Source organism: Salvelinus alpinus, chromosome 34 (assembly GCF_045679555.1).
Source record: "Salvelinus alpinus chromosome 34, SLU_Salpinus.1, whole genome shotgun sequence".
Classification (NCBI taxonomy): Eukaryota; Metazoa; Chordata; class Actinopteri; order Salmoniformes; family Salmonidae; genus Salvelinus; species Salvelinus alpinus.
The window spans coordinates 1,601,867-1,627,002 of NC_092119.1; the positions used below are offsets into that span (position 1 = coordinate 1,601,867).

A 25,136-nucleotide genomic window follows, 5' to 3' on the forward strand; every position below is an offset into this window, starting at 1 on the left:
ATGACTTAGTGGTGTGGGTTAGCTAGTAAATCTCTGTCTGACTCTGCTAGTATGACTTGGTGGTGTGGGTTAGCTAGTAAACCTCTGTCTGACTCTGCTGGTATGACTTGGTGGTGTGGGTTAGTTAGTAAACCTCTGTCTGACTCTGCTGGTATGACTTGGTGGTGTGGGTTAGCTAGGCTGCTGCTTACCTGTCTGTTTATTTACCTATATGATTCAGTCAGGATGCAGTCTATGGGCTGCTGCCTGCCTGTCTGTTTGTTTACCTATACGATCCAGTCAGGATGCAGTCTATGGGCTGCTGCCTGCCTGTCTGTTTATTTACCTATATGATTCAGTCAGGATGCAGTCTATGGGCTGCTGCCTGCCTGTCTGTTTATTTACCTATATGATTCAGTCAGGATGCAGTCTATGGGCTGCTGCCGGCCTGTCTGTTTGTTTACCTATATGATTCAGTCAGGATGCAGTCTATGGGCTGCTGCCTGCCTGTCTGTTTGTTTACCTATACGATTCAGTCAGGATGCAGTCTATGGGCTGCTGCCTGTCTGTCTGTTTGTTTACCTATATGATTCAGTCAGGATGCAGTCTATGGGCTGCTGCCTGCCTGTCTGTTTGTTTACCTATACGATCCAGTCAGGATGCAGTCTATGGGCTGCTGCCTGCCTGTCTGTTTGTTTACCTATACGATCCAGTCAGGATGCAGTCTATGGGCTGCTGCCGGCCTGTCTGTTTGTTTACCTATACGATCCAGTCAGGATGCAGTCTATGGGCTGCTGCCTGCCTGTCTGTTTATTTACCTATATGATTCAGTCAGGATGCAGTCTATGGGCTGCTGCCTGCCTGTCTGTTTGTTTACCTATACGATCCAGTCAGGATGCAGTCTATGGGCTGCTGCCTGCCTGTCTGTTTGTTTACCTATACGATCCAGTCAGGATGCAGTCTATGGGCTGCTGCCTGCCTGTCTGTTTGTCTCAGTCTCTTGTTTAGCCCAGTGTTGCCGTCCCTCTTTCTCCTCCAACTAATGACACGTTCTCCATCCTCCTAGATTCTTCATCATCAAAGACAGTTTCCTGCTCTACTATGCAGAGAATGAGAAGAGAAGCTTTGAGACCAACAAATACTTTAACATCCACCCCAAGGTGAGCTTTACTCAACATGGTGCAAGTGTTAACCTCAAAAGGTCTGCAATATTTTCACATTATATCTCACATGCATGATGACACGTAGAATATATATATATATATATATATATATATATATATATATATATATATATATATATATATATATATTCAACTATGAGAAGTTGATGCATTGTGTTGTCTTCATCCTGTCTGTCTCAGGGTGTGATCCCCTTAGGAGGCTGTGTTGTGGATCCGAAGGAAGACCAGGGCATGCCATTCGCCATGGTTATAAATCATGACGACTTCACTGTAAGCACTTAGAAAATACTGTTGCTTTAATAATAGATACTTGAAATCTGCATCTCTGTATTATTAGGCAGTTACTGTATATCTCATGTGATGATGTGTAACCGATGTGAAATGGCTAGCTAGTTAGCGGTGGTGCGCGCTAATAGTGTTTCAATCGGTGACGTCACTCGCTTTGAGACCTTGAAGTAGTGGTTCCCCTTGCTCTGCAAGGGCCGCGGCTTTTGTGGAGCGATGGGTAACGATGCTTCGTGGGGGACTGATGTTGATGTGTGCAGTGGGTCCCTGGTTCGCGCCCGGGTCGGGGCGAGGGGACGGACTAAAGTTATACTGTTACAGATGCGTGCTACTGTTTGTGATGTGATTTTTTTTGTCATTTAGCAGACTCTTATTCAGTGCATACGTTTTCATACTTTCTGTTGTTGTTCGTACTGGTCCCCCGTGGGAATCGAACCAACAACCCTGGCGTTGTAAGCGCCATGCCCAACTGAGCCACACGGGATGTATGCATGATGTGATGATAATGTATGATATTGTATATTATCATGTGATGATAATGTATGTTACTGTATATTATCTAGTTATGATAATGTATGCTGCTGTATATTATCGCGTGATGATAATGTATGCTACTGTATATTATCGTGTGATGATAATGTATGTTGCTGTATATTATCACATGATGATAATGTATGCTGCTGTATATTATCACATGATGATAATGTATGAACTGTATATTATCGTGTGATGATAATGTATGCTGCTGTATATTATCGTGTGATGATGCTCTATTACTTCCTCAGGGTAACATTGTCCTGGCTGCAGAGAATGAGGCAGAACAAAACCAGTGGCTGGAGATGCTGCAGGAGTCTGGCAGAGTGTGAGTCACTATTTACTACATAAAGCCTTTTTAAATCTAACTGTAAACAAACTGAAACTGCGCACTGCCTCTTTAAATCTAGCTGTACAAACTGCAACTGTAAACAAATAACATCAAATTGATCAGAAATACAGTGAAGACATTGTTAATATTGTAAATGACTATTGTAGCTGGAAACGGCTGATTTTTAATGGAATATCTACATAGGCGTACAGAGGCCCATTATCAGCAACCATCACTCCTGTGTTCCAATGGCACGTTGTGTTAGCTAATCCAAGTTTATAATTTTGAAAGGCTAATTGATCATTAGAAAACCCTTTTGAAATTATGTTAGCACAGCTGAAAACTGTTGTCCTGATTAAAGAAGCAATGAAACTGGCCTTCTTTAGACTAGTTGAGTATCTGGAGCATCAGCATTTGTGGGTTTGATTACAGGCTCAAAATGGCCAGAAACAAAGTACTTTTTTCTGAAACTCGTCAGTCTATTCTTGTTCTGAGAAATGAAGGCTGTTCCATGTGAGAAATTGCCAAGAAACTGAAGATCTCATACAACGCTGTGTACTACTCCCTTCACAGAACAGTGCAAACTGGCTCTAACCAGAATAGAAAGAGGAGTGGGAGGCCCCGGTGCACAACTGAGCAAGAGGACAAGTACATTACTGTCTAGTTTGAGAAACAGACGCGTCACAAGTCCTCAACTGGCAGCTTCATTAAATAGTACCCGCAAAACACCAGTCTCAACGTCAACAGTGAAGAGGCGACTCCAGGATGCTGGTGTCTGTGTTCTTTTGCCCATCTTAATCTTTTCTTTTTATTGGCCAGTCTGAGATATGGCTTTTTCTTTGCAACTCTGCCAAGAAGGCCAGCATCCCGGAGACGGCTCTTCACTGTTGACGTTGAGACTGGTGTTTTGCGGGTACTATTTAATGAAGCTGCCAGTTGAGGACTTGTCTGTTTCAGTTGAGGACTTGTCTGTGCTGTTCTGTGAAGGGAGTAGTACACAGCGTTGTATGAGATCTTCAGTTTCTTGGCAATTTCTCACATGGAAAAGCCTTCATTTCTCAGAACAAGAATAGACTGATGAGTGTCAGAAGAAAATCTTTGTTTCTGGACATTTTGAGCCTGTAATCGAACCCACAAATGCTGATGCTCCAGATACTCAACTAGTCTTAAAGAAGGCCAGTTTCATTGCTTCTTTAATCAGGACAACAGTTTTCAGCTGTGCTAACATAATTGCAAAAGGGTTTTCTAATGATCAATTAGCCTTTCAAAATGATAAACTTGGATTAGCTAACAATGTGCCATTGGAACACAGGAGTGATGGTTGCTGATAACGAGCCTCTGTATGCCTATATAGATATTCCATAAAAAATTATCAGTTTCCAGCTACAATAGTCATTTACAACATTAACAATGTCTACACTGTATTTCTGATCAACTTGATGTTATTTTAATGGACAGAAAATGTGCTTTTCTTTCAAAAACAAGGACATTTCTAAGTGACCCCAAACTTTTGAACGGTAATGTAACTGTGAACAAACTACACACTGTCTCTTTAACTCTAACTGTAGACAAACTAGGCACTGCCTATTTAAATCCAACTGACCACACTGCCTCTTTAACTCTAACTGTAGACAAACTAGGCACTGCCTCTTTAAATCCAACTGACCACACTGTCTCTTTAAATCCAACTGACCACACTGTCTCTTTAAATCCAACTGACCACACTGTCTCTTTAAATCCAACTGACCACACTGTCTCTTTAAATCCAACTGACCACACTGTCTCTTTAAATCCAACTGACCACACTGTCTCTTTAAATCCAACTGACCACACTGTCTCTTTAACTCTAACTGTAGACAAACTATGCACTGTCTCTTTAAATCCAACTGACCCCACTAACTGTATTATCAGGGGCAGCAGGGGTTAAGTCTATAAGTCTAACTCTAAGTAAAGGGTCCACCTTAGAGGGGGACTTTAGTCTCCTCAGACATGAATAGAGGAGCTGCACAGGTCTGCAATTGTATAGTGGAATATGTGACCTACTGTTGTGTGGTACTGGTGGTGATCATGCTGTATAAAACCTATATGGCCACATGCTGTGTTAAACCTGTTAAACACCTAGTGTCTAAAACCTCCAGCACCTGGAAGAACGCCCAACTGGGAGAAGCCATGATAGAGAGCCTGGAAGCCCAGGGACTGCAGCTGGCCAAGGAGAAACAAGAGTACCTGGGTAAGAAGAGGAACTGTGGGAGGCATGGGGAGGCAGGAGGCATGAGGCCTGGTTCAGGGGAGAGAGGAGGGAATGGGTGAGAGGGGGACATGGGCAGGTATGGGTCAGGGTGGCAGGTCTGAGGGGCTGAAAGTCCTTTTGTTCTTTTAGTTTTGATGCTTACAGTCCCACGTGGAGACAATGGCCATATACAACAAGCAATCAGGCTGTTTTGTCACCCCCAGATAAGCTGATGGAGGAGACAGAAGAACTGAGCCTGCAGAGAGAGCAGAAGGAGCATCTGGAACGTCTGAACCTGGTTCTGGAGGAGGAGAAGCAGAAGTTTGAGGAGCTGGTGACGGAGCTTAGAGCAGAGCAGGATCAGATCAAACTGTAAGAGAGAGATATGGAGAACACAAACTGGGATCTTTACAATAATAAATACAGTAATAAATAATATACAGTAATAGATAATATACAGTAATAAATAATTTACAGAAATAAATAAATACAGTAAGAAATACTTCAGAAACACATAATATACAGTAACAAATAATATACAATAATAAATAATATACATAAATAAATACAGTAATAAATAAAATACAGTAATAAGTAATACAGTAATAATAATATACAGTAGTAATAATATACAATAATAAATAATATATTTAAATAATCTGACACTTATAGCCAGAAAGCTGTCTAAGAGCAGGTTTAACCTTTCTACTGTTAGAAAGCCGGATCAACTCAGAATACCTAAGAGTGAATTAAACTATTTTGAAAACGCAATAAAGGGAATTAACTGGAATGATCTCTTGTCCTATACAGACGTGGAAGCTGATAGTCAGGTTTTTCTATCCACAATCCAGACTACAATAAATGGTTTCCTAAAGAAAATCAAATCCAAACCTGGCCAAAAGAGCACTCTTCCTTGGCTAATTGGAGAAATCTGGAAATTGATGAAAGAACGAGATTATGCTCTAAAAATAGCCCTAAGATCCAAATTAGAGCATGACAGACGTAGGGTTACCATGTTGAGAAATAAGGTGAGGAAAGAAATCAGACAGGCCAAGGCAAACTTTTTTATGCACATAATTGGTGAAGCAAAGGGAAATTCTAAATTGATCTGGGAGAATCTAAAAAAGTTAACAGGGAAAGACCATAGTAACACTGCAAAAAGACTAGAAATCATGGTGAATAACAATCTAACACAGGGTGCAGTCGAAATAGCAATAGACTTCAATTCCTACTTTATTGACTCTGTTTGGGTACTCACACAGAACCACTCCACTGTTTTTTTGGGCTCAGTGCTAGTAAATGACACTCAACCTGTCTTCATCATAAGGGAGGTTTCTGAGTCAAAGGTGAACAAGGTGATTAGCTCACTAAAGAACTCTAAAGCCAAAGATGTGTTTGGGCTGGACTCTACCTTTCTTAAAAACTACAAAGAGTCACTCATTGGCCCCATTACCAAGGTCACCAACACATCTATTGGTCTCGGGGTGTTTCCAAGGGTATGGAAGTCGGCCATAATACCGGCCATCTTTAAATCAGGCGGCCCTGCTGACGTGAGTAACTACAGGCCCATTAGTATACTACCTGTGGTGTCAAAGGTTGTTGAAAAGTGTGTAGCAAAACAACTGATTGCCCACCTCAACAACAGCCCCTTCACATTACACTCCATGCAGTTTGGCTTCAGAGCGAAACACTCCACAGAAACGGCCAACTGCTTTCTTCTGGAAAATGTGAAGTCCAAGATGGACAAAGGGGGCGTTGTTGGGGCTGTGTTTCTGGACCTAAGGAAGGCTTTTGATACTGTTAACCATGAGATTCTCATCACAAAATTGTCCAAGTTCAACTTTCCCCCCGATGCCTTGAGATGGATGAAATCAAACCTTGAAGGCAGAACTCAGTGTGTCAGAGTGAGCAATGAGCTGTCGCCCACTCTTAGCTATGATGTGGGCGTCCCCCAAGGGTCTGTACTGGGGCCCCTCCTGTTCAGCCTGTACATTAATGATCTGCCTTCTGTCTGTACTGGGTCTGTAGTTCAGCCTGTACATTAGTGATCTGCCTTCTGTCTGTACTGGGTCTGAAGTTCAAATGTATGCAGATGATACAGTGATATATGTGCAAAGAGCAAACAACAAGCTGCACAAGAACTCACTACTGTAATGGTCCAGGTTACAAAGTGGCTCAGTGACTCACTACTGTAATGGTCCAGGTTACAAAGTGGCTCAGTGACTCACTACTGTAATGGTCCAGGTTACAAAGTGACTCACTACTGTAATGGTCCAGGTTACAAAGTGACTCACTACTGTAATGGTCCAGGTTACAAAGTAACTCACTACTGTAATGGTCCAGGTTACAAAGTGGCTCAGTGACTCGTGTTTGCATCTCAATGTGAAAAAAACTGTTTGCATGTTCTTCACAAAGAGGGCAACAGATGCTACTGAGCCAGATGTCTATGTGTCAGGGGAGAAGATCCAGGTGGTATCTGATTTTAAGTACCTTGGCATCATACTTGATTCCAACCTCTCTTTTAAAAAGCATGTGAAAAAGGTAATTCAGATAACCAAATTCAACCTAGCTAATTTCCGATTTATATGAAATTGTTTGACTACAGAGGTAGCAAAACTGTACTTCAAATCTATGATACTCCCCCACTTAACATACTGCCTGACTAGTTGGGCCCAAGTTGGCTGTACAACATTAAAACCTATTCAATCTGTCTACAAACAGGCACTCAAAGTGCTTGATAGGAAGCCCAATAGCCATCATCACTGTTACATCCTCAGAAAGCATGAGCTCCTGAGTTGGGAAAATCTTGTGCAATACACCGATGCATGTCTTGTATTCAAGATCCTAAATGGCCTGGCTCCCCCTCCACTCAGTATTTTTGTTAAACAGAAAACCCAAACATATGGCAGCAGATCCACAAGGTCTGCCATGAGAGGTGACTGTATAGTTCCCTTAAGGAAAAGCACCTTTAGTAAATCCGCTTTCTCTGTGAGAGCTTCCCATGTCTGGAATACACTGCCATCAGACACACATAACTGCACCACATATCACACTTTCACAAAATGCATGAAGACATGGCTAAAGGTCAATCAGATTTGTGAACATAATCCCTAGCTGTGTATTGCTGCTTTCCATGTTGTCTGTTGTCTGTAGCTTGTGAGGTGTGGAAATACTTTGTTGCTTTTATGAATTTTGTCTTGCTGCTTTTTGTTCTATGTTGCTCTGTCTGTATGCTACGTCTTGCTTGTCCTATGTTTCTCTGTCTGTATGCTACGTCTTGCTTGTCCTATGTTGCTCTGTCTGTATGCTACGTCTTGCTTGTCCTATGTTGCTCTGTCTGTATGCTACGTCTTGCTTGTCCTATGTTGCTCTGTCTGTATGCTACGTCTTGCTTGTCCTATGTTGCTCTGCGTGTGCTCACTGCTCAATGATTGTTTATATTGTAATTGTTTTTAATAACCTGCCCAGGGACTGCGGTTGAAAATTAGCCGGCTGGCTAAAACCGGCACTTTTACTGAAACGTTGATTAATGTGCACTGTCCCTGTAGAAATAAACTCAACTCAACTCAAATAAATACAGTAATAAATAAAATACAGTAATAAGTAACATACAGTAATACGTAATATACAGTAATAAGTAATAATAATATACAGTAATAATACAGTAGTAAGTCATACGTAATATACAGTAATAATAATATACAGTAATAAGTAATATACAGTAATAATAATACAGTGATACGTAATATACAGTAATAATAATATACAGTAATAAGTAATATACAGTAATAATAATATACAGTAATAAGTAATATACAGTAGTAATAATAATATACAGTAATAATAATACAGTAATAATAATATACAGTAATACGTAATATACAGTAATAATAATACAGTGATACGTAATATACAGTAATAATAATATACAGTAATAAGTAATATACAGTAATAATAATACAGTAATAATAATATACAGTAATAAGTAATATACAGTAGTAATAATAATATACAGTAATAAGTAATATACAGTAATAAGTAACATACAGTAATAATAATATACAGTAATAATAATATACAGTAATAAGTAACATACAGTAATAATAATATACAGTAATAATAATATACAGTAATCCCCACATACGAGTAAGAAAGGTGCATGTAATACATATAAAGTGCATTTAAAATAAGGAATGTAGCTCGTATCTCCGTCTTTATCCACTGCGTTAACTAAACTGCTGTGAAAAGTCTTAAGACTCTGATCCTCAGGTCTGTTGTGGGGTTGATGCTCTCTGAACTGGTCAGTCTGGAGAGTGTTGCTAGTACACTGTGTGGTCCCCCTTGTTGTTGACAGGGACTTGGATGGCACAGCACAGTCTCTGAAAGGTGTGGAGTCTGAAAAAGAGGAGCTGAACAGTTTAACAACACTTCTACAGAAATCTATTGAGGTATTTAAAATTAATTTGAGGAGAAACACACACACACACACACACTCAGGTACACACACACTCAGGTACACACACACCTTCATTACATCCATGATCTGGTCCTTCAGGAGCTGTCCCATGAGAAGCAGCGAACCCTGGAGTTGCTGAGGGAGAAGGACCTTGAGCAGGGGGCTGAGCATCCAGAGGAGGAGGAGGAGGAGCCTGGTGACACGGGACTGCGATCGGAGCTGAGACACATTGAAGAGCAGATGAGGAAACTGCAGAGAGAGAAGGAGCAGGCGGAGGAGAGGTGAGAGGACCAGGAACATCTTATTTCTGTCCAGTCTTGTGTGAAAAGTTCAGAAGTTCGTAAAACCCCCTCCTACCATATAAAAGACACATGAATCAGCCGATTGGTTAGAGAGGATGTGACCTCAGATGGAGCTGCATGTGACCGGGCCGGCTGGTCCGCTTTCAGAACGTTAGCGTGCCCGCGTCTGATCACAGCTGACTGCCCTGTGGCTGCCTAAGAGTTTAATGAGGGTGAGAAACACCATTAAATTGGAAATGTGCATTGATTCCTCAACAGCCAAACCAACGACAAGCACCAGTGACTGGGATCAGGATGTGATGGGAAACTGGTGTTGACCAGAGGGCATGAGTGTTGTATAAAAAAAAAGATATGCAGTGTATCTGTCAATGGCGGGCCCCACTGCAGAGCTCCGCCGTGAGGCCTACTATGGGTATCTCTCAAGGCAGAGTCACATTGAAGAGCCCCATGGTGAGGGCCTATTGAGGGTTTCTCTCAATGAAGGGCCTCACTGCAGAGCTCCACCGTGAGGCCTACTGTGGGTATCTCTCAAGGCGGAGTCACATTGAAGAGCCCCATGGTGAGGGCCTATTGAGGGTTTCTCTCAATGAAGGGCCTCACGGGAGAGCTCCGCCGTGAGGCCTACTGTGGGTATCTCTCAAGGCGGAGTCACATTGAAGAGCCCCATGGTGAGGGCCTATTGAGGGTTTCTCTCAATAAAGGGCCCCACTGCAGAGCTCCGCCGTGAGGCCTAATGAGGGTGTCTCTCAATCAAGTGTCCCCAATGTAGAGCTCTGCAACAAGGCCCTCTAATTTCCCACAGAGCATTTCCTGGAAATTAGGACCTACAGAACGACATTCTTCTCTAACAGATCATTGTGAGCTTGTGTCTTATATTAACATCCCCTTGTGATACATTATCCTACCAAATTCCTTCATTAGGTAAGAGGTTGGGTAAGAGGTTGGGTAAGAGGTTGGGTAAGAGGTTGGGTAAGAGGTTGGGTAAGAGGTTGGGTAAGAGGTCGGGTAAGAGGTAAGCGATATAAATGCCCAGGGCGGAAGGCTTTTTAACACTTAGCCTGGTATTGACCTGCTGTGGATGGGGATTGGACTGCAGGATTGTGTTAGTATGCACAGTGCCTTTCCTATAACTGTGTGTCTGGCAATGTGCCCGTCACTGTGTGTGTGTGTGTTTTGTACCTCTCGACTGACTGACTGACTGACTGACTGACTGACTGACTGACTGACTGACTGACTGACTGACTGACTGACTGACTGACTGACTGACTGACTGACTGACCGACCGACCGACCGACCGACCGACCGACCGACCGACCGACCGACTGACTGCGCAAGGCGAGCGTGCGTGTGTGTGCAAGGCGAGCGTGCATAGGACTGTGTGTTCTCTGGCTCGCCCCCCCGCAGACTAACGGAGAATGAGCAGCGTGCCACAGTTCTGCAACAGGAGAGCGAGTTCTACTCCTGCCAGTCCAGGACTCTACAGCAGTCCCTCACACAGCTCACTGTGGACAAGAAGCAGACTGAGGTGGAACTCAAGGTAAACCATACGGCCTCTCAAATGGCACCCTATTCCCTACATAGTGCACTACTTTTGACCAGAGCTATGGGACCCTGTTCCCTATATAGTGCACTGCTTTTGGCCAGAGCTATGGGACTCTGTTCTCTAGATAGCTCTGGCCAAAAGTAGTACACTATGGCACCCTTTTCCCTATATAGTGCACTGCTTTTGGCCAGAGCTATGGGACCCTGTTCCCTAGATAGTGTACTACTTTTGGCCAGAGTTATGGCATTAAGGCTGGCCATGGCTCACATCAACACCTTCATCCGACACCCTGGACTCATTCCAATTCGCATACCGCCCCAACAGATCCACAGATGACAAAATCTCTATTGCATAATAATGGCGCCGGAGTGGAGGACTGCACATTTACAGGCTTCTAACCAACTGTGGGTTTTTTTTTCTCGCATTGTTTGTAACTTATTTTGTACATAAAGTTGCTGCTACCGTCTCTTATGACCGAAAAGAGCTTCTGGACGTAGGTGAGTGAGTAAATCACCACTACCATCAATTCTATTGGCAAATCACTGGAGAATAAACTGGATGATCTACGGTCAAGACTATCCTACTAACGGGATGTTAAAAACTGTAATATATTATGTTTCACCGAGTCGTGGCTGAACGACGACACGGATAAAATAGAGCTGGCTGGGTTTTCCGTGCATCGACAGGACAGAGCAGCTACGTCTGGTAAGACAAGGGGTGGGTGTGTCTATTTGTCAAAAACAGCTGGTGTGCTATGTCTAATATTAAATAAGTCTCGAGGTAAAGCTCACCTGAGGTAGAGTACCTCATGATAAGCTGTAGACCAGACTATCTACCAAGAGAGTTCTTGCTAGATAGTAAGGGCAGGCAACAACACATCTGCCACGCCGATCCTCAACACCGGGGTCCCTCAGGGGTGCGTGCCTAGTCCCCTCCTGTACTCCCTGTTCACCCACGACTATGTGGCCAAGCACGACTCCAACACCATCATTAAGTTTGCTGACGACAGAACAGTGGTAGGCCTGATTACCGACAACCGTGGTAGGCCTGATTACCGAGACCGCCTATAGGGAGGAGGTGAGGAACCTGGCAGTGTGGTGCCAGGACAACAACCTCTCCCTCAATGTGAGAAAGACAGAGGAGATGATCATAGACTACAGGAAAAGGAGGGCCGAACAGACCCCCATTAACATCAACAGGGCTGTAGTGGAGCTTGTCGAGAGTTTCAAGTTCCTTGGTGTCCACATCACCAACTAACTATCATGGTCCAAACACACCAAGACAGTCGTGAAGAGGGCACGGCAACACATCTTCCCCCTCAGGAGACTGAAAATATTTGGCATGGGTCCCCAGATCCTCAAGGAGCTCTACAGCTGCACCATCGAGAGCATCACCGCCTGGTATGGCAACTGATCTGCATCCGAGCATAAGGCGCTACAGAGGGTGGTGCGTATGATCCAGTACAACACTGAGGACCAATATACCAGGCGGGTTCAGAGGAAGACTAAAAATTGTTAAGGACTCCAGCCACACAAGTCACAGGCTGTTCTCTCTGCTACTACACGGCAAGCGGTACCGATGCACCAAGTCTGGAACCAACAGGACCCTGAACAACTTCTACCCCCAAGCCATAAGACTACTAAATAGTTCAACAAAAAGCTACCCTGACTATCTACATTGGCGTCAGTTACAGTAATTCTGGGCTCTAAATAAATAAAAAGCTCCCAAAAGTTCGGAGCACGGCAAAAAATTTAGGAGCATCAGAAAATAAGATTGTTTGAATTTATTGACATACATACAGCCTACACTGAGTGTACAAAACCTTAGGACACCTTCCTAATATTGAGTTGCATCCCCTTTTGCCCTCAGAACAGCCTCAATTCATCGGGGCATGGACTCTACGAGGTGTCGAATACGTTCCACAGGGATGCTGGCCCGTGTTGACACAAACGCTTCCCACAGTTGTGTCAAGTCGGCTGGTAGTGGATCTCTACTCCGAATAGCTTGTTCCATTTTATCCCACAGATGCTCAATTGGATTGAGATCTGGTGACTGGGCAGGCCACTGCAGTAAGCTGAATTCACTGTCATGTTTGTGGAACCAGTCCTGGACAACGCTAACCTTGTAGCATGGGGCTTTATCCCGCTGAAAAAATCCATCACAGATGGATACACTGCTGCCATGAAGGGATGAACCTGATTAGCGATGATGGTTAGATATCCTGTGTGGCCTTCAAACGTTGGTCCACTTTTTATCATGGGGCCCAATATGTGCCATGAAAACACATCTAACACCATCACCTGCAGTGTTGACACGCGGCATGATGGATGCATGTACTCATGGTTTTCTCCGTACCCTAGTCCTCCCATTTAGCGTGAAAATGCAGGAACCAAGATTCATCACAACAGGCAATTTTTCTCCAATTCTCCTGTGTCCAGTGTATTCATTCCTTAGCCCATTGCAAACAAAGTTTGTTAATTTTTGCTTAAAGAAGTGGAACTCTATAAGGTCGTCAGCTGCCATACCCCATTTGTGTCAAGGTACGACGAGTTGTGCATTCTTTAGTGGGTCTTTTGGCACCAATGTTGTACTGGAATGTAAGTTGACCAACCATTCACCCTCTGAATGGCACACATACACAATCCATGTCTCAATTGTCTCAAAGCTTAAATATGATTATTTAACCTGTCTCCTCTCCTTCATTTACACTGATTGAAGTAGATTTAGGTGAAGTCAGTAAGGGATCGTAGCTTTCACCTGGTCAGTCAATGTCATGGAAAGAGCATTTTTTATACACTCAATGAATATTGGGCCTCAATGAATTCTAGCTACTTTTGAATCCCATGTCGTGCCCTAGAAACTAATATCTAACACTGTAAATACATTAGTTTGTTAAAAAATATAAATGTTTGATAGGAATACCTGTCAATGAAGTTAAAGTAATTTGTAGAATGTTATGTTTCTGTTTCTGTTTTGCTATTGAGGTTGTTAGCTAGCTAGCCAATGAGGTAACCTGACTGATATACTGGTCAAGTTACCAGGTTGTTAGCTAGCTAGCCAATGAGGTAACCTGACTGATATACTGGTCAAGTTACCAGGTTGTTAGCTAGCTAGCCAATGAGGTAACCTGACTGATGTTTGATATACTGGTCAAGTTACCAGGATGTTAGCTAGCTAGCCAATGAGGTAACCTGACTGATATACTGGTCAAGTTACCAGGTTGTTAGCTAGCTAGCCAATGAGGTAACATGACTGATATACTGGTCAATTTACCAGGATGTTAGCTAGCTAGCCAATGAGGTAACCTGACTGATATACTGGTCAAGTTACCAGGATGTTAGCTAGCTAGCCAATGAGGTAACCTGACTGATATACTGGTCAAGTTACCAGGTTGTTAGCTAGCTAGCCAATGAGGTAACCTGACTGATATACTGGTCAAGTTACCAGGATGTTAGCTAGCTAGCCAATGAGGTAACATGACTGATATACTGGTCAAGTTACCAGGATGTTAGCTAGCTAGCCAATGAGGTAACCTGACTGATATACTGGTCAAGTTACCAGGTTGTTAGCTAGCTAGCCAATGAGGTAACCTGACTGATGTACTGGTCAAGGTACCAGGTTGTTAGCTAGCTAGCCAATGAGGTAACCTGACTGATGTTTGATATACTGGTCAAGTTACCAGGTTGTTAGCTAGCTAGCCAATGAGGTAACCTGACTGATATACTGGCCAAGTTACCAGGTTGTTAGCTAGCTAGCCAATGAGGTAACATGACTGATATACTGGTCAAGTTACCAGGTTGTTAGCTAGCTAGCCAATGAGGTAACATGACTGATATACTGGTCAAGTTACCAGGTTGTTAGCTAGCTAGCCAATGAGGTAACATGACTGATATACTGGTCAAGTTACCAGGATGTTAGCTAGCTAGCCAATGAGGTAACCTGACTGATATACTGGTCAAGTTACCAGGATGTTAGCTAGCTAGCCAATGAGGTAACCTGACTGATATACTGGTCAAGTTACCAGGTTGTTAGCTAGCTAGCCAATGAGGTAACCTGACTGATGTACTGGTCAAGGTACCAGGTTGTTAGCTAGCTAGCCAATGAGGTAACCTGACTGATGTTTGATATACTGGTCAAGTTACCAGGTTGTTAGCTAGCTAGCCAATGAGGTAACCTGACTGATATACTGTCCAAGTTACCAGGTTGTTAGCTAGCTAGCCAATGAGGTAACATGACTGATATACTGGTCAAGTTACCAGGTTGTTAGCTAGCTAGCCAATGAGGTAACATGACTGATATACTGGTCAAGTTACCAGGTTGTTAGCTAGCTAGCCAATGAGGTAACATGACTGATATACTGGTCAAGTTACCAGGATGTTAGCTAGCTAGCCAATGAGGTAACCTGACTGATATACCGGTCAAGTTACCAGGATGTTAGCTAGCTAGCCAATGAGGTAACCTGACTGATATACCGGTCAAGTTACCAGGTTGTTAGCTAGCTAGCCAATGGGGTAACCTGACTGATATACCGGTCAAGTTACCAGGTTGTTAGCTAGCTAGCCAATGAGGTAACCTGACTGATATACCGGTCAAGTTACCAGGATGTTAGCTAGCTAGCCAATGAGGTAACATGACTGATATACCGGTCAAGTTACCAGGTTGTTAGCTAGCTAGCCAATGAGGTAACATGACTGATATACCGGTCAAGTTACCAGGTTGTTAGCTATCTAGCCAATGAGGTAACATGACTGATATACCGGTCAAGTTACCAGGATGTTAGCTAGCTAGCCAATGAGGTAACATGACTGATATACCGGTCAAGTTACCAGGATGTTAGCTAGCTAGCCAATGAGGTAACCTGACTGATATACCGGTCAAGTTACCAGGTTGTTAGCTAGCTAGCCAATGAGGTAACCTGACTGATATACCGGTCAAGTTACCAGGATGTTAGCTAGCTAGCCAATGAGGTAACATGACTGATATACCGGTCAAGTTACCAGGATGTTAGCTAGCTAACCAATGAGGTAACCTGACTGATATACTGGTCAAGTTACCAGGTTGTTAGCTAGCTAGCCAATGAGGTAACCTGACTGATATACTGGTCAAGTTACCAGGTTGTTAGCTAGCTAGCCAATGAGGTAACCTGACTGATATACTGGTCAAGTTACTAGGTTGTTAGCTAGCTAGCCAATGAGGTAACCTGACTGATATACTGGTCAAGTTACCAGGTTGTTAGCTAGCTAGCCAATGAGGTAACCTGACTGATATACTGGTCAAGTTACCAGGTTGTTAGCTAGCTAGCCAATGAGGTAACCTGACTGATGTTTGATATACCGGTCAAGTTACCAGGATGTTAGCTAGCTAGCCAATGAGGTAACATGACTGATATACCGGTCAAGTTACCAGGATGTTAGCTAGCTAGCCAATGAGGTAACATGACTAATATACCGGTCAAGTTACCAGGTTGTTAGCTAGCTAGCCAATGAGGTAACATGACTGATATACCGGTCAAGTTACCAGGTTGTTAGCTAGCTAGCCAATGAGGTAACATGACTGATATACCGGTCAAGTTACCAGGTTGTTAGCTAGCTAGCCAATGAGGTAACATGACTGATATACCGGTCAAGTTACCAGGTTGTTAGCTAGCTAGCCAATGAGGTAACATGACTGATATACCGGTCAAGTTACCAGGATGTTAGCTAGCTAGCCAATGAGGTAACATGACTGATATACCGGTCAAGTTACCAGGTTGTTAGCTAGCTAGCCAATGAGGTAACATGACTGATATACCGGTCAAGTTACCAGGTTGTTAGCTAGCTAGCCAATGAGGTAACCTGACTGATATACCGGTCAAGTTACCAGGTTGTTAGCTAGCTAGCCAATGAGGTAACATGACTGATATACCGGTCAAGTTACCAGGTTGTTAGCTAGCTAGCCAATGAGGTAACATGACTGATATACCGGTCAAGTTACCAGGTTGTTAGCTAGCTAGCCAATGAGGTAACATGACTGATATACCGGTCAAGTTACCAGGTTGTTAGCTAGCTAGCCAATGAGGTAACCTGACTGATATACCGGTCAAGTTACCAGGTTGTTAGCTAGCTAGCCAATGAGGTAACATGACTGATATACCGGTCAAGTTACCAGGTTGTTAGCTAGCTAGCCAATGAGGTAACATGACTGATATACCGGTCAAGTTACCAGGATGTTAGCTTGCTAGCCAATGAGGTAACCTGACTGATATACCGGTCAAGTTACCAGGTTGTTAGCTAGCTAGCCAATGAGGTAACATGACTGATATACCGGTCAAGTTACCAGGTTGTTAGCTAGCTAGCCAATGAGGTAACATGACTGATGTACCGGTCAAGTTACCAGGTTGTTAGCTAGCTAGCCAATGAGGTAACATGACTGATGTACCGGTCAAGTTACCAGGTTGTTAGCTAGCTAGCCAATGAGGTAACATGACTGATGTACCGGTCAAGTTACCAGGTTGTTAGCTAGCTAGCCAATGAGGTAACATGACTGATGTACTGGTCAAGTTACCAGGTTGTTAGCTAGCTAGCCAATGAGGTAACCTGACTGATGTTTGATATACCGGTCAAGTTACCAGGATGTTAGCTAGCTAGCCAATGAGGTAACCTGACTGATATACTGGTCAAGTTACCAGGTTGTTAGCTAGCTAGCCAATGAGGTAACATGACTGATATACTGGTCAAGTTACCAGGTTGTTAGCTAGCTAGCCAATGAGGTAACATGACTGATATACTGGTCAAGTTACCAGGTTGTTAGCTAGCTAGCCAATGAGGTAACCTGACTGATATACTGGTCAAGTTACCAGGATGTTAGCTAGCTAGCCAATGAGGTAACCTGACTGATGTTTGATATACTGGTCAAGTTACCAGGATGTTAGCTAGCTAGCCAATGAGGTAACCTGACTGATATACTGGTCAAGTTACCAGGTTGTTAGCTAGCTAGCCAATGAGGTAACCTGACTGATGTTTGATATACCGGTCAAGTTACCAGGATGTTAGCTAGCTAGCCAATGAGGTAACCTGACTGATGTTTGATATACCGGTCAAGTTACCAGGATGTTAGCTAGCTAGCCAATGAGGTAACCTGACTGATGTTTGATATACCGGACAAGTTACCAGGTTGTTAGCTAGCTAGCCAATGAGGTAACCTGACTGATGTTTGATATACTGGTCAAGTTACCAGGTTGTTAGCTAGCTAGCCAATGAGGTAACCTGACTGATGTTTGATATACCGGTCAAGTTACCAGGATGTTAGCTAGCTAGCCAATGAGGTAACCTGACTGATGTTTGATATACTGGTCAAGTTACCAGGATGTTAGCTAGCTAGCCAATGAGGTAACCTGACTGATGTTTGATATACTGGTCAAGTTACCAGGTTTTTAGCTAGCTAGCCAATGAGGTAACTGAACAAAGTGTAAACAAATGGTTAACGAACGTGCAAGTAGTTTCCAAATTTAAGATGGGTCAGATCTTTTGACCTGGTTAAGTAACTACAACTAGCTCTCACAGTCTCATGTCAGAAGTAGACGCTCATCCATGTTTAACGTAACATTTCAAAGTGTTAAAGGTTAAGTTTAGGTTTGGGATTAACTAAGTTTGGGCTTAAAACTAAAATCTCAAACAACTTTCTATCGCTGGATTTGAACTTGTAACTTTTGAAATCAGAGGATTTCAACACAAATGCTGCGTACACATTTTTTAAGAATCAAGCAAAACTAACCGAATTCTTGGCAACCGTGCGTTTTTTCGGCATGGCCTGTTGTCCAGCCCTTTGTCCACTGATCTCCACGGATGGTTGTCGGCATGGTTGTACGCTCTGCAAAAACACATTCACGTACGTTAAAACCATTTTTTTTTATTGGGGATGTTTTAATTATGCTAATTCGATGTTACAGCTCTTCCATCGTTCCTCCCCGTAGACCCCCCCAAAAAAATGACGTCAATATATGGATTCAACTTTAAGATCCTATTCAAGAAGAGATTTTCATTTTTCATTGTTAACAGAACACATTATTATCAAAAAGGCTGACCCTGAGATGCTTTGTGAATATGGGCTCTGACCTGTGTTGTGTCCCAGGCGGAGATTGAGTCTCGTATGGAGCTGGAGCGGAGGCTGAAGCAGGCTGAGGAGGCTCTACAGAACCTGGAGAAAGGTCTGAGCTCTCTGGAACGCTCCAAAGAGAAGGATGACAAGATGAAGGGAGACGTCAACAACCTCAGGAGTGAGTTACACTTACTGCACACGTACACACACACGTACACACACACACGTACACACACACGTACACACACACACGTACACACACACGTACACACACACGTACACACACACGTACACACGTACGTACATGCACGCACACGTACACACACATACACACACACGTACGTACATGCACGCACACGTACGTACATGCACGCACACGTACACACACATACACACACACACACGTACATGCACGCACACGTACACACACATACACACGCACACGTACACACACACACGTACACACACACACACGTACACACACACACACACGTACACACACGCGTACACACACGTACACGCACGCACACGTACACACACATACACACGCACACGTACACACACACACACGTACACGTACACACACGTACACACACGTGCACACACGTGTACACATGCACACTCGTACACACGTACACACACACACACACATTCTTCATGAGTCATAGATAAACACACAGCCATAAACACTTCTACCCACGGGTTAACCCAGAATGATTCATAAAGGGGTTCAGTTAACCCAGAATGATTCATAAAGGGGTTCAGTTAACCCAGAATGATTCATAAAGCAGTTCAGTTAACCCAGAATGATTCATAAAGGGGTTCAGTTAACCCAGAATGATTCATAAAGGGGTTCAGTTAACCCAGAATGATTCATAAAGGGGTTCAGTTAACCCAGAATAATGGAGTATATTATTTAAGTCATATTTAGTGTCCTAGCAATTACTGAGTGCTGCAAGGAACAAAAATATATACACAACATGCAACAATTTCAAAGATTTTACTGAGTTACAGTAAATCAGTCAATTGAAATGAATTCATTCGGCCCTAATCTATGGATTTCACATGATGGGGAATATAGACATGCGTCTGTTATCACAACTCAGGCTAAGACCCAGATTGAGATACAGGAGGTGGATAGTACGAGTCTCAGAGTTTTTTATAGTACAGGACAGCAGGCAAAAGATAAGTCAAGGTAGGCAAAGAGTCGTAATCCCAATCAGAGTCAGGCAGGTACAGGACACCAGGTAGGATCAGAGTCAGGCAGGTATAGGACACCAGGTAGGATCAGGGTCAGGCAGGTACAGGACACCAGGCATGATCAGGGTCAGGCAGGTACAGGACACCAGGTAGGATCAGAGTCAGGCAGGTACAGGACACCAGGTAGGATCAGAGTCAGGCAGGTACAGGACACCAGGTAGGATCAGGGTCAGGCAGGTACAGGACACCAGGCAGGATCAGAGTCAGGCAGGTACAGGACACCAGGTAGGATCAGAGTCAGGCAGGTACAGGACACCAGGTAGGATCAGGGTCAGGCAGGTACAGGACACCAGGCAGGATCAGAGTGAGGCAGGTACAGGACACCAGGTAGGATCAGAGTGAGGCAGGTACAGGACACCAGGTAGGATCAGAGTCAGGCAGGTACAGGACACCAGGTAGGATCAGGGTCAGGCAGGTACAGGACACCAGGTAGGATCAGGGTCAGGTAGGTACAGGACACCAGGTAGGATCAGGGTCAGGCAGGTACAGGACACCAGGTAGGATCAGGGTCAGACAGGTACAGGACACCAGGCATGATCAGAGTCAGGCAGGTACAGGACACCAGGTAAGATCAGGGTCAGGACAGGCAGAAAGGTCAGAACTGGGAAGACAGGGAAAAACAAAAACTAGATCACGGGAACACGCTGGTAAGACTTGACGGGACAAGACGAACTGGCAACAGACAAACAGAAAACGCAGGTATAAATACACAGGGAATAATGGGGGGAGATGGGAGACACCTGCTGGGGGGTGGAGACAAGCACAAAGAGAGGTGAAACAGATCAGGGTGTGACACTGTTGGTCACAGATACCTGGATCAGAAAACGAGTCAGTATCTGGTGTGACCACCATTTGCCTCATGCAGCGCAACACATCTCTTTCACATAGAGTGGATCAGGCTGTTAATTGTGGCCTGTGGAATGTTGTCCCACTCCTCTTCAATGGCTGTGAGAAAATTACTGGATATTGCCAGGAACTGGAACACGCGGTCGTACACGTCGATCCAGAGCATTCCAAACATGCTCAATGGGTGACAAATCTGGGAAGAATGCAGGCCATGGAAGAACTGGGAAATGTTCAGCTTCCAGGAATTGTGTACAGATCCTTACAACATGGAGCAGTGCATTATCATGCTGAAACATGAGGTGATGGCGGGGGATGAGTGGCACGACAATGGGCCTCAGCATCTCGTCACGGTATCTCTGTGCATTCAAATTGCCATCGATAAAATGCAATTTTGTTCATTGTCCGTAGCTTAGGCCTGCCCCATACCATAACCCCATCACCACCATGGGGCACTCTGTTCACAACGTTGACATCAGCAAACACGTATGGCGTCGTGTGGGCGAGCCGTTCAGTAAAGTTGAAATTAGGATTCATCCATGAAGAGCACACTTCTCCAGCGTGCCAGTGGCCATCGAAGATGAGCATTTGCCCACTGAAGTCAGTTACAACACCGAACTGCAGTCAGGTCAAGACCCTGGTGAGGACACCGAGCACGCAGATGAGCTTCCCCGAGACAATTCTTTGGTTGTGCAAACCCACAGTTTCATCAGCTGTCCGGGTGGCTGGTCTCAGACGATCCCACAGGTGAAGAAGCCAAATGTGGAGGTCCTGGGCTGGCGTGGTTACACGTGGTCTGCGGTTGTGAGGCCGATTGGACGTACTGCCAAATTCTCTAAAACGACGTAGGAGGGGGCTTATTCATTAAATTATCTGGCAACAGCTCAGGTGGACATTCCTGCACCAATACTTGAGACATCAGTGGCATTGTTGTGTGACCAAACTGCACATTTTAGAGGGCCTTTTATTGTCCCCAGCACAAGGTGTTTAATCAGCTTCTTGATATGCAACACCTATCAGGCTTATCTTGGAGAAATTAGGAGAAATTTTTCACTAAGAGGGATGCAAACATATTCGTGCACAAACTCTGAGAGAAATACGCTTTTTGTGCGTATGGAACATTTCTGGGATCTTTTATTTCATGAAACATGGGACCAACCTTTTGCATGTTGTGTTTATATTTTTGTTCAGTATAGCTACATGAATATGTGTGTGTTCTTCACCCAGAGTTCTTTGAGGAGTGCATCTGTGCTGCAGAGATCGAGGCCAAGCTCCCTTCTATAATGAAGAATGCTGTGTATCTCCACAAGGCTACAGCACGACGCATTAAGAGCTGCCGGATCCAGAGACGGGCCTCCAAACACCACTGGTGTAAGTGGAGGCTGCTGAGGGGAGGATGGCTCATAATAATGGCTGGAACGGAGCGAATGTGTTTGATTCCACTAATTTCCCTCCAGCAATTATTATGAGCCGTCCTCCCCAATTAAGGTGCCACCAACCTCCTGTGACACACACACAAACACTCATGTTTTTTCATCTGCAGTGAAACACTCCCAGTCATTCGTGGTTTCCCGTGGCGACAGCGCCAGCATAGAGGACCTGAGGGAGACTGCCCGGCGACTGACCTCCGACAGCTGCTTCAGGAAGAGCGTCTACAAGATCATCACACGCCACGACCAGGAGGCCTCCGCCAAGAAAGATGACTGACAGAGAGATAGGGAGGGATGGACTGCGGGAGTGTGTGTGTGTGTGTGTGTGTGTGTGTGTGTGTGTGTGTGTGTGTGTGTGTGTGTGTGTGTGTGTGTGTGTGTGTGTGTGTGTGTGTGTGTGTGTGTGTGTGTGTGTGTGTGTGTGTGTGTGTGTGTGTGTGTGTGTGTGAGAGAGAGTGAGACTAATTCCTCAGTGTAATAGTGTCAAGTCCTGTCGTCTGCTCCCACTGTGCTGTAGCTGGGTCGGGACTATCTTTAGGATGTCAAGTCCTGTCGTCTGCTCCCACAGTGTTGTAGCTGGGTCGGGACTATCTTTAGGATGTCAAGTCCTGTCGTCTGCTCCCACGGTGCTGTAGCTGGGTCGGGACTATCTTTAGGATGTCAAGTCCTGTCGTCTGCTCCCACGGTGTTGTAGCTGGGTCGGGACTATCTTTAGGATGTCAAGTCCTGTCGTCTGCTCCCACAGTGTTGTAGCTGGGTCGGGACTATCTTTAGGATGTCAAGTCCTGTCGGCTGCTCCCACGGTGTTGTAGCTGGGTCGGGACTATCTTTAGGATGTCAAGTCCTGTCGTCTGCTCCCACGGTGCTGTAGCTGGGTCGAGACTATCTTTAGGATGTCAAGTCCTGTCGTCTGCTCCCACGGTGTTGTAGCTGGGTCGGGACTATCTTTAGGATGTCAAGTCCTGTCGTCTGCTCCCACGGTGTTGTAGCTGGGTCGAGACTATCTTTAGGATGTCAAGTCCTGTCGTCTGCTCCCACGGTGTTGTAGCTGGGTCGAGACTATCTTTATGATGTCATCTCTACAACAGCCTGGTTGTGTTCAAACTGCATTACAGTTTGTTTTTATTCAAACAAAATTAATGGTTATTGCAAAAGGTATAGCAGCTCTCTTTACTGTCCTACAGTTTCGAGGACGGTTGGAAAAATAATGGATATAGTTATTGAACCAACACGATATGCCACTGTGACAATGTGAGGGTTTAAAGTACGGTACAGGCAGAAGCCTTAAACCTGACCCTGTGTAACACCAAAGATGTACTCTTTAAAATAGGAAATAGAAATGCAAATGTCAATCAACCATATAGCCAACACAAGTCGACACACAATGTCGGAAAATGTGACTTTTATTTTTCTCGTCTTTGCTTGTTGATTGTATTTACACAGATGGCTTTTGGTTCATTTAAAAACTGTTGTTTATTTGCAGGTTGATGAAACTGATTCATATGAGGTGTATGTTTTTATCTGATATGAAACCAAGTTAGACATCTGGGACCAGGCTAGGTAATGACCATAGGAGTTGGCAAGACAACACAAACAGATCTGGGACCAGGCTAGGTAATGACCATAGGAGTTGGCAAGACAACACAAACAGATCTGGGACCAGGCTAGGTAATGACCATAGGAGTTGGCAAGACAACACAAACAGATCTGGGACCAGGCTAGGTAATGACCATAGGAGTTGGCAAGACAACACAAACAGATCTGGGACCAGGCTAGGTAATGACCATAGGAGTTGGCAAGACAACACAAACAGATCTGGGACCAGGCTAGGTAATGACCATAGGAGTTGGCAAGACAACACAAACAGATCTGGGACCAAGCTAGGTAATGACCATAGCAGTTGGCAAGACAACACAAACAGATCTGGGACCAGGCTAGGTAATGACCATAGGAGTTGGCAAGACAACACAAACAGATCTGGGACCAGGCTAGGTAATGACCATAGGAGTTGGCAAGACAACACAAACAGATCTGGGACCAAGCTAGGTAATGACCATAGCAGTTGGCAAGACAGCACAAACAGATCTGGGACCAGGCTAGGTGCAATGCTCCTATCATCTGTATAATCTGTTCTCGACCAGAAAACCTCATCAGATTCGCTATAAACAACATCTCACTGGAAATTATAGAAATTAACCAAAATAACTCAACACGTGGCCCTGTGGAAAAGACTAACCAATATAACTCAACACGTGGCCCTGTGGAAAAGACTAACCAATATAACTCAACACGTGGCCCTGTGGAAAAGACTAACCAATATAACTCAACACGTGGCCCTGTGGAAAAGACTAACCAATATAACTCAACACGTGGCCCTGTGGAAAAGACTAACCAATATAACTCAACACGTGGCCCTGTGGAAAAGACTAACCAATATAACTCAACACGTGGCCCTGTGGAAAAGACTAACCAATATAACTCAACACGTGGCCCTGTGGAAAAGACTAACCAATATAACTCAACACGTGGCCCTGTGGAAAAGATTAACCAATATAACTCAACACGTGGCCCTGTGGAAAAGACTAACCAATATAACTCAACACGTGGCCCTGTGGAAAAGACTAACCAATATAACTCAACACGTGGCCCTGTGGAAAAGACTAACCAATATAACTCAACACGT

At 44.2% G+C, this 25,136-nt stretch overlaps 1 protein-coding gene across 1 annotated transcript in view; it reads left to right on the plus strand.

The window, feature by feature from the left end:
• The window catches only part of plekhd1 (pleckstrin homology domain containing, family D (with coiled-coil domains) member 1), a 35,233-nt gene extending 10,541 nt beyond the window's left edge, over nt 1–24,692 (plus strand). The window contains exons 2-12 of the mRNA XM_071382710.1: nt 1,046–1,139; nt 1,344–1,433; nt 2,234–2,310; nt 4,452–4,543; nt 4,768–4,915; nt 8,898–8,991; nt 9,099–9,280; nt 10,706–10,838; nt 18,954–19,098; nt 22,251–22,394; nt 22,567–24,692. Of these exons, the coding sequence (XP_071238811.1) occupies nt 1,046–1,139; nt 1,344–1,433; nt 2,234–2,310; nt 4,452–4,543; nt 4,768–4,915; nt 8,898–8,991; nt 9,099–9,280; nt 10,706–10,838; nt 18,954–19,098; nt 22,251–22,394; nt 22,567–22,730 (1,363 nt within the window). The 3' untranslated portion in view covers nt 22,731–24,692. The remainder of the gene's footprint in view (nt 1–1,045; nt 1,140–1,343; nt 1,434–2,233; nt 2,311–4,451; nt 4,544–4,767; nt 4,916–8,897; nt 8,992–9,098; nt 9,281–10,705; nt 10,839–18,953; nt 19,099–22,250; nt 22,395–22,566) is intronic.
• Nucleotides 24,693–25,136: the final 444 nt, after the last annotated feature.